Here is a 9,586-nt window from a genome sequence, read left to right as displayed (position 1 = left end):
CCCTGAATTGTACTTCGGAACTCATAGAAACGACGTTATTTTGTATTTACTAAAAAAAAAAACCTAATCCCCAATACGACGTTGTTTGTATTTATAGAAAAAACCTAATCCACAATTATCTTCACCAATTCTCTTCTTCAATTTCATAGTAGCTACATTAAAAAGAAAATCAGCAGCAACAACAATAATCCAAAATATTAAACAATAATGATTAAATGACTAAAAAAAAAACTCACATTGGCCGTAGAGAAGAGAAGAAAAATGTAGAAGGAGACAGAAAGGACACAAGAGAAGAGTGCAGATGGCGACGAGTAGAGAGGAAGGGGCTATTAGCTGGGACGGTGGAGAGAGGCTGGAGCTGGCTGTGAGAGACAATCTCGAGAAACAGAAAGCTGCCACTGTTGTGGAGTTGTTGTGGGACTTGGAGTCGCTGGCAAATGTGGCGCGCTCGAGAGCGAAGACGGTGGCGACGAAGGAGCGGGGGCGGTTGACGGAGCGCTTGAAAACAGTGAGAAAGTGCAAAATCTGGAAGACATAGTCAAAGAACACCTCGATCACAGGGTAGTGAGGGAAAGCAGATTGGGGAGTGTGAAAGACTAGGTTGAGAAGGGGACAAGTAGCGCGGCACCAAGATGGAGGCCGGTGAGAGGCAGCAACAGAGACGGTTGAGGAAAATTTGCCTCTACCGTTGCGAGTGAGAAAGCAGTGTTGAGTGCTGAGTGTGAGAAAGTAGGGTGAAGAACTCGAAGAGTTTTTTTTTTTTTAAGTATAAAACGACGTAGTTTCACTCCAGGTCTCCAGCACAGTTTTTCAGTGGCAAGTGATGGACGAAAATTGTCTTAGGGACTATTATGAATTTTAGAGTGTAACTTTGATGACGAATTTAAGTAATTATTAATTTTAAAAGATTATTTTAAAGCTCGAATATAATTTCAAAAATTACTTTGAGATTTAACTAAAAAAAAAAATAAAAAAATACAAAAATAAGAGCTTTTGTTGAGTAGCATTGATGTTACCGCAAATTGTTAATGTAATCTTTATTTTGTGGAGTTGATGAAATTAATAATTAGTATATTAATAAGCAATATGCTACTAAATCTCGTATCTCCTAATTCATCTTTTTTTATTAGTATAATAAAAAATATTTTTATATATTCAATGAAATATACTTTAAGAAAAAAAAGTTAAACACCAATTTTTCATAGATTCCCATTATATATATTTAGATTAGATAGTAGATAGTAGCTTAAAATATACCATTATATTTTTATTATTAAAGTTGACAGTTATTAATTAGTTATTATCTATAAACACAAGTTGTTAGATTGTCACAATAATACAATGTTCTTAGTTGCATGTTTTTTGTGCCGCCCAAGCCAGCAAACCAATGCCAATGCTCAAAACAAAAGCTGATATATGCCATTAACAAATTGCAAATCTGATCATATTCATTTGGACAATCATCATTTTGTGGTAAGACGGCACCTACTAATTAAGGTCATTATTTGAATTTGCGGCTACTACTCATCGTTTATTCCACCTTTATTCCTACAATTAAGTGAAATATAGAAGACCCGACTTCTGGGTCCCCTTGGAAAACGGGCCTGAGCCCAATAAAATAAAAGGCCTCATGTAATGATCCAAGACCTTTCAAAAAAATGATCCCAAGAAAAGATTCAAAAAGAACGCCGTTGCCGGGGATCGAACCCGGGTCACCCGCGTGACAGGCGGGAATACTCACCACTATACTACAACGACCTTGTTGCTAACGTTAATTATAAAATTTTATTTTAATGTTGATAATTCAAAGTCATAACCCCATTTCTTCGTTATCAAAAATTCAAAACACAAAACCCTCGCGCGATTTCTGTTTCATTTCGCGGCGGCGCTCTATTCCTCTCTCGCTTTCTCTGCGTATTCCGTTCAATCTGGTGAGCCGTTTTTATTTCTTTCATATTTACTTTTTTTTTATTAAATTAGTTGATCGGAGTTGGTAAATATGTAGAAGAAGAATCAGAAAAGTTGGGAGGGAAGAATATATTTTGGGTATAAGAACGAGGGAACTATGACTGCATAACAAAGGAAGTTAAAAAAGATTTCTTTTAAAAGTTTTGTTGTGGGGCTCTTTTTGGTCAGAAGAGAACGTTTTCTCTGTGCGTCAAAGGTTATAAGTCTATGGCAGAATAACATGGTAAGGAAAAAAAATAAAAAATAAAAATGAAAATTTGACGATGTGAATTTAGTGTAATGTGACAGCCTTTTCTTTTTTCTGCTGAGATGAAAAATGGACCTTTAAATTGAATTGAATTTGTTGAGAATTCTAGGATTTTTACGGTTGAAATATATGGCTAACTAATTTAGTCCACAATTAGTTGATAATTGGTGAAAATACTGATACATAACTAAATTGCTGTGTGAAATTTTCATATATTTTCAACTTTGATGCCCCTACCCTAAATTGTTAATATTTGTTGACATAGTTTCTGAGATGGAAAGTAGCAGCAACAACCAGTGGAGTGCTGAGGAAGCCATTGGTGGCAATGCCCAAGCTCTTCAAGCACTCAGAGAAATCATCATCTTCCCGCGCCTATTTTCTCGACAAGCGCAGAGCCTTGGCCTCAAAGTTCACTTCTTTTCATTTCCCTCCTTTATTCACAGTTTTCTTTTCTTTTTTCTAACCACCAACGACATTCTCAGTGGCCTCGGGGATTGCTGCTCTATGGTCCACCAGGCACTGGAAAGGTAAAAAAAAAAAAAAAATCCATGAGACATTTATTGATTCTACAACTTGGATTTGAGTTTGTGAGAGCTCTATTGATATTAATAATAGATATTGTTTCTTGCTTCTTTTGTGTGATCTATTGTTGACAGAGTTTGCTATGAAAATTGTAAAAGAGTGTTTATAGTTTGAGCCAATGAATTACTTTCTTCCGTTGGATTTTCTCTCTAGTTTATATGAGCAACAGTTTCAGCTTGGGGGTTTCCTAATTTAAACTTTATTCAAGTTTGTTGCGTCTATCTTTTGTCAGGGACTACTTCGGTGTAAATAACATGTTTTTGCGATGTCCTAATATAATATAGTTGCGCTATAAGTCAAACTTAGCATTTTGCTTTGCATGATAAATTTAGAATTTGCTATTTATATATGCCTGAATGTGTGCCCAATTGCAGACGAGTTTGGTTCGAGCAGTGGTTCGGGAATGTGGGGCGCATTTGAAAATTATTAGGTACCTGTCTTGGATTTACAGGTTCGTGGGTTTTGGTATCAAAATTCTTTGATCTGAGTTGGTTGCTTGTCTGTTTATGTCCTCTGCAGTCCGCACATGGTGCACAGAGCACATGCCGGTGAAAGTGAGAAAATTCTCCGAGAGGCTTTTGCTGAGGCAGCATCTCAAGTAGCTTTGGGCAAGTCATCAGTTATCTTTATAGATGAAATAGATGCACTCTGTCCCCGTCGAGATTCTAAGTATGTGACAGTTGACGACTTTTGTGATGAATATTACTGTGATTTGTCTTAGGTCTTACTTAATTTAAAGATCAATTTACTATTGAATGCAATATTATATGATACTGGATTTTAACAGTGAACTCTTGAGTCTGTTTATAGTATATGTCCATTGAATTCGTTATTATCTTTTAGCTAGTCGTGATTTTTTTTTTCAGTCAGTTAAATATTGCCCCAATTTTTTACATTGATGTGAGTTAGAATGATATATTTTTGTTCTGTAGAATAGTTAACTAGTTCATAAATTTCATTTTGATACCATTTGAATGATGAAACTATACTTCTTTCGAAGTCTTTATCAATCACTATGTTTTAATTTCCTTTCTTCTCTTTTTGTAATCAATGGGGCACGGCAATTTTTTCCCATATGAATGGCTCATTGTGTATTTTGATTTCAATTAGTTTGATTAAGACTTTTACTATGTTGGCTAGATAAAATTTTAAGATCCTGAAATATTATGAATGAAATATGTAGTACTGTTTCTTTAGTGAATTCTTTTGAATATATAAAGATATATGTGGAGGCCATTAATCAAATTGTCTACATGCAGAAGGGAGCAAGATGTCCGAGTTGCCTCACAACTCTTTACACTCATGGACTCTAATAAACCTACTTCTTCTACAGCAGGAGTCGTTGTGGTTGCATCAACTAACAGGTTGTCTTTCATCTTCCAGTAGATTATTTATTACTTCATGAAAATGAAAATTGTATTATATCAGAAGGAAAAGAACTAAAGAAGAAACAGAAATTACAGGGGATGCATGTATATTATTAAGACTGGTTTTCAGTCATGTGATAGTCTTTCATATCTTTGATTCTCTATTCTTTGCTTTTTTGGTGCTTAGTTGCTGGTTATTTATTCACTTTCTCTCCATTGAATTTGGTGTGTCTGGTTTCTGCATAGACAGAGTGGATGCAATTGACCCCGCTCTAAGAAGATCCGGACGTTTTGATGCTGAAATTGAAGTTACTGTCCCAAATGAAGAAGATCGCTTTCAAATTCTTAAGGTAATTGTTAGAGACAGGGAAACATTTATGCACTATTAAGATGATTTGGGAATTCATGAGGGATATATTAATAGATATAAAACCATTCATGACTCGTTAGCTGCAACCTGAATCCTTATGGAATTTCTTTGGTGACTGTTGGGTGTGCTCTATACCTTAGTAGTTCAATCAGTTCCTGTCTACTGTTGAGTGGTTTTACTGGTCTCAGGCAAAAGGAAGAAAGAGATTTTTTGTCAAAATGTGCTATATAAGCTTGTTTTTAGAGTATTTGTTTGGACCATTATTCTCATAAATTCAACAATATTTCTTAAAGAAGCAAGTTTTGTGGGACAAGGTTTGGTGTTTGGCCCTTCTTGAGGGATCTGAAAGCGCATTATCTGTTTCTAGAGGAATTTGTTTCTTTGATATGTTGAAAGATTGGAAAGATATATTTTATTGGCAGCTTTATTCTTTATCGTGATGTTCTTGGAAATATTTTCTCCTATCCGCCTAGCTTTTGGTATGGATATCTTTGCATCTTGATAAACTTAATGTAATCATATAAAAAAAAATGTAATATTAAAAAAAGGAAAAGAAAAAGTCTCCTGCCAACTTAAACATTTGGGATGGTTTGGTTGTGGATAATAATGTTACTCTTCATTCTTTTTCCTGGTAACCATAGTTTCTAACACCAATTACTTAGCAAGAAAGCAATCCTTCAGTTTGCCTTCTATCATTATGCTTGCTACCTAGAATTCTTGTTTGGTAAGTATTTCAGAGCGTGAATATATTTGTTCCTTATTTTTACTTTTTTCCAGCTGTATACAAAAAAGATTCCATTGGATCCCAGTGTTGACATAAAAATTATTGCTGCATCATGCAATGGATATGTTGGAGCTGATTTGGAGGCATTGTGTCGTGAAGCTACCATGTTTGCAATTAAAAGGTCAAATACAAATGAAGATGCTATTAATTTCAGTTTAACAATGGAAGATTGGCAAAATGCAAGGTCCATTGTTGGTCCAAGTATAACAAGAGGTGTTACTGTTGAAGTTCCCAAAGTGACTTGGGAAGACATTGGGGGATTAAAAGATTTGAAGGTTTGTAAACCTTACATTTGATTTTACATTGAGAAACTCAAGATTATTCATGTTTATAATTATCCTTGTGCAGAAAAAACTTCAGCAAGCTGTCGAATGGCCTATTAAGCATTCTGATGCATTTTCAAGATTGGGAATATCTCCCGTACGTGGAATTCTTCTCCATGGACCTCCAGGATGCTCAAAAACAACCCTTGCTAAAGCTGCTGCTCATGCTGCCCAAGCTTCTTTCTTTTCTTTGAGGTTTGAATAATTTAATTTTCTACATAGGGTTTATTCTTGTGGTATTCAGTATATAAGTCTTGGATTGATTATTACTTAATTTTATGCCTAAGAAGGAATGATTTTCTCTTCCTCTCCTTAGGAATCACAGTATCAGAGTGTCATTTCAGAAAAAAAAAAACCACAAATCTCCTTGTATAGGGACATGTTATTGTCTTGATGCTTGACAAATTCCACACACAAGTTGTTCATATATTCTCCCAAATATGATGCTGTTGTTTTCAGCTTGAGAATCTAAATTATGCTAGCATACTTGTTTTCCTAGAAGACTTGTATAATCATGCTTGCCTTGCGAAAGTGATAACTTTGGTTTGAAATCCAAAAAAAAAAAAGTTTGGCTGAAATATATTTTTCCTGTGGATTCCCATTGCTGGGTTCAGTTACACCCACTTGTTGATAAGAACTTAAACTGAACAATCCTTGTTTTGAGGCAAAACAAGAGTGTGCCATGCTCTGAGGTAAGAAACACATTTTATGTCAAATATATATTCTTTCATAAATGAATAAAGTAATCCAACCATATATTTGGCTGTTCTTTTGGAAACGGAAATGTTTGATAACCAAAAACAGCCAGAACTTGTCTTATTGCAACAATTAATTATTGTAAATAAGATAAGTTCTGGCTGCTTTTTTGTCTCCCTAGCATTACTGTTTTGGAAATATGTTGCAGTTCTACAACATCCTTATCTCTGATTTCAGTTTTGGAAATACCATCTTAACTCTGATTTCCAAATTATGGACAAATTTTGAAGTAATAAATGCTGAACTAGTGGTGCAGAATTGTATTCAATGTATGTTGGAGAGGGGGAAGCTTTGCTCCGTAACACATTTCAGAGAGCCCGACTCGCGGCACCCAGTATAATATTCTTTGATGAGGCTGATGTTGTAGCTACAAAACGGTAAGTAACCATTTTTCTTTGTATGAGGATTAAATGCATGTGGGAGGTCATGCCAAGAATCATTGACATGTTTCCATGCATCTTATTCTGAAATCATATCATAATCAATTTTAAATTGTTTTGGCTGAAAGAAAATGTTGCTCTGCACAAATTTGTTATGCTGAACAGCTCCTCTGAGGTGGATCTCAGTGATCAGCCCCATTGCATTTAACATCTACCCTCCTGTAATGTTGATTGCATTGAACTCTAAAATGTTTTTGCGCTTTGGTATGTTTTATGTTTAACATTTGGTGCTTTTAAAGCTCAATATTGGATTTAACATCTACCACCCTGTACAAAAAATTTGTTTGGTGTCTTTTTTGTTATGCTTAGAGTGCATAATGAGTTATTTTCGTAATTTATCTCCTAATTGCAGAGGTGATAGTTCAAGCAATAGTGCGACAGTTGGTGAGAGGCTTTTATCCACTTTGTTGACTGAGATTGATGGCTTAGAAGAAGCTAAAGTAAGTTTACCATATGTCTCGTTGCTGTTGGCTATAGGGAGGACATTTTAGTCTCATACTCGTGTTTCTTTTTTTTTTTAATTTAAATATTCTTTTTATACCTTAGATTCTTTTATCAAAATGATAATAAATAAAAAAAATAAAAAAAGAAAGCTCAATGCTCAAGCAACCTGAGTTAGCAAGTACAGGAAACGGGATGCACCCAAAGGGTATAATTGCATCAATAATTGATTTCTCGGTTTGAATCTGTGAGCTTGAAGTCACAAAAACAACTTAACTGTTTCAAATTAAATAAAAAAAAGAAGTAAGCATAAGACTGGATTCAAGAGATTGGTAGTAAGCGCATTTCCATTTAAGTATATCTCTGTAATTTCTGTTTCCAGGGAATTCTTGTTCTGGCAGCAACAAATCGCCCTTATGCGATTGACGCTGCACTCATGCGTCCAGGACGTTTTGATCTGGTATGATGTTGTATTTAGAATCGTATTTGTATCATTACAATTAAACTCATGTCTGTAGCTGAATCATACACAGTTGGAAGATACAAGCGTGTGTACAATGCAAAATGATGAAAGAATTTCATGAAATCAGCAACTTTACTTCATTAAAAAAAAAAAGTATTCTCAAACTGTTGACACTGATAGCAACTTGAAGAGGGTCGTCAAGATATTCTCTCATTGATTTATGTATCTGCAATGGCAGGTTCTTTATGTGCCACCGCCTGATTTGGAGGCTCGATATGAGATACTTTGTGTCCATACGCGTAATATGAAAACAGCGAGTGACGTCAATCTCAGACGACTAGCAGAAGACACTGAACTCTTTACAGGAGCTGAACTGGAGGGGTTATGCAGGGAAGCTGGAATTGTGGCTCTAAGGGAAGACATATCCGCCACCGTTGTATGTGATCGTCATTTCCAGATAGTGAAAGATTCTGTAAACCCCGCATTAACAAAAGCTGAAATTAATTCATACTCATCTTTTATGAAGACCTCATCTCAAGCTTTTCCTAGACATTTTGATTCAGATATGGAATCAGATAGGAGCAAAAAGAATGGGTTCAATCCTATGTCTTTGGTTAAAATTAGTGTTGCCAGTTTTGTATTACTTGCTGCTGCTAAATACTATAACATAGGTGGAGACCAAATTGGACCTCATACACCAATGACCTGAAGAACAGTACTTGCATGCTCTTGTAGTTTATTAACAAATTTATATTTCTTTGATATTTCTAAGGTTAAATTTTATTGTATTTTTGCCTTTTACCGAAAATTGTATATGACAATGTCTCATAATACAAGTGTTACCGATATTAATGGAATTTACTTTTTGGTGTACGATCATTCAAAACATTATCTAAACAGATTATTTAACATTTAGTTAGTCCAACCAAAAACTCCGAAAAATGCAAATGCCTCAATTTTAAGTATTATATCTGCAGCAGGAGGGCTATTTCTTTTTTTTTTTTCTTTAATTTGAGATTGATCAATTGAAATAGGTGTATCATTTTCTCTCATGGTAGAATGTAATATCAACATGAACATTTGATTGATAATACAACCCATAAACTGGAGGTATAACTAATAATCTGTATTTTTCATTTATTTTTAATAGCATAGATGTCGGCCATCTTATGCTACCGAAACCTAATTATTGCCGTAGGAGTCCATTACAATTTACACTAGTAAAATGTCCCCAAAAAAAGCCCAGAGCCTTAGAATACTAAAAAGAACGCCGTTGCCGGGGATCGAACCCGGGTCACCCGCGTGACAGGCGGGAATACTCACCACTATACTACAACGACCTTGATGCCTCATTGACAATTTAAAGCATATATGTATTTAATAAAGTAAATGAATGCTTTGCATTTGTCCTTCTTTATTTTATTTTATCTAGCCGTGCCTTTGTCAACCGACAGAAACTACCTTGATAAAATTATTGCTGAACATTGACATAGAATATATACCATTATTTCCCTATAATAATACAATAAAACTCTTTCACAAGATTTGAACTGAAGTGTCTAGTTGTGTGTAAGAAACTTTCTTCAGATTTTTCCAATTAGATGTTCATGGTTAGCATTATTGTTTGGCTTAAAGAAAACAAGATCATGACTCATTGTTTTTTGTTTTTTTCCTCCCTCTCTGCTTGATTCTAGTGACTAGTGCTTTATTTGGAACATGAATCCTCTCAATGTGTGATCTCACACCATGACACCATACAGAATCAATTTAAGAAAAAAAAATTGAAATATTTCCACTTTATTTTATGACCATCATTGTAATGGACTTATGGCTAAGGTTGTGTTT

The 9,586-nt window shown here is 34.9% G+C and overlaps 1 protein-coding gene and 2 non-coding genes across 6 annotated transcripts; 1 reads left to right on the top strand and 2 right to left on the bottom strand.

Moving 5' to 3' along the window:
• Positions 1-1,686: 1,686 nt before the first annotated feature.
• Positions 1,687-1,758, bottom strand: TRNAD-GUC (transfer RNA aspartic acid (anticodon GUC)). Its single transcript has one exon. It is a non-coding gene; the product is annotated as a tRNA-Asp (tRNA).
• A 40-nt stretch (positions 1,759-1,798) lies between these two features.
• On the top strand, positions 1,799-8,602 carry LOC112716260 (cell division control protein 48 homolog B). 4 transcript variants are annotated; one of them, XM_072205271.1, is made up of 13 exons: positions 1,799-1,931; positions 2,481-2,623; positions 2,698-2,742; positions 3,172-3,227; positions 3,317-3,466; positions 4,060-4,161; positions 4,415-4,514; positions 5,312-5,593; positions 5,667-5,836; positions 6,646-6,774; positions 7,190-7,277; positions 7,661-7,738; positions 7,980-8,602. In XM_072205271.1, the coding sequence occupies exons 2-13, from the start codon at positions 2,489-2,491 to the stop codon at positions 8,448-8,450; spliced, it is 1,806 nt and encodes a 601-aa protein (XP_072061372.1). In that variant the 5' UTR covers positions 1,799-1,931; positions 2,481-2,488; the 3' UTR covers positions 8,451-8,602. The 4 variants fall into 4 exon arrangements, with proteins under 4 accessions (XP_072061372.1, XP_025623916.1, XP_029145589.1 ...); XM_025768131.2 differs by having other exon boundaries at positions 4,057-4,161; XM_029289756.2 differs by having other exon boundaries at positions 1,848-1,931; positions 4,057-4,161; positions 4,411-4,514.
• Positions 8,603-9,009: 407 nt separating this feature from the next.
• TRNAD-GUC (transfer RNA aspartic acid (anticodon GUC)) lies at positions 9,010-9,081 on the bottom strand. The gene has a single exon. It is a non-coding gene; the product is annotated as a tRNA-Asp (tRNA).
• Positions 9,082-9,586: the final 505 nt, after the last annotated feature.

This window comes from Arachis hypogaea, chromosome 10 (genome assembly GCF_003086295.3).
Source record: "Arachis hypogaea cultivar Tifrunner chromosome 10, arahy.Tifrunner.gnm2.J5K5, whole genome shotgun sequence".
NCBI lineage: Eukaryota > Viridiplantae > Streptophyta > Magnoliopsida > Fabales > Fabaceae > Arachis > Arachis hypogaea.
This window is presented reverse-complemented; position numbering and strand designations above follow the sequence as displayed.

What these genes read in the sequence shown, in the direction of transcription:
- LOC112716260 (XM_025768131.2), top strand. Translation starts at nt 2,489, where the DNA reads ATGGAAAGTAGCAGCAACAACCAGTGGAGTGCTGAGGAAGCCATTGGT. An exon ending in GCGCATTTGAAAATTATTAG is followed by an intron (nt 3,228 to 3,316) that starts GTACCTGTCTTG and finishes TGTCCTCTGCAG; the next exon opens with TCCGCACATGGTGCACAGAG. An exon ending in GCTTCTTTCTTTTCTTTGAG is followed by an intron (nt 5,837 to 6,645) that starts GTTTGAATAATT and finishes ATGCTGAACTAG; the next exon opens with TGGTGCAGAATTGTATTCAA.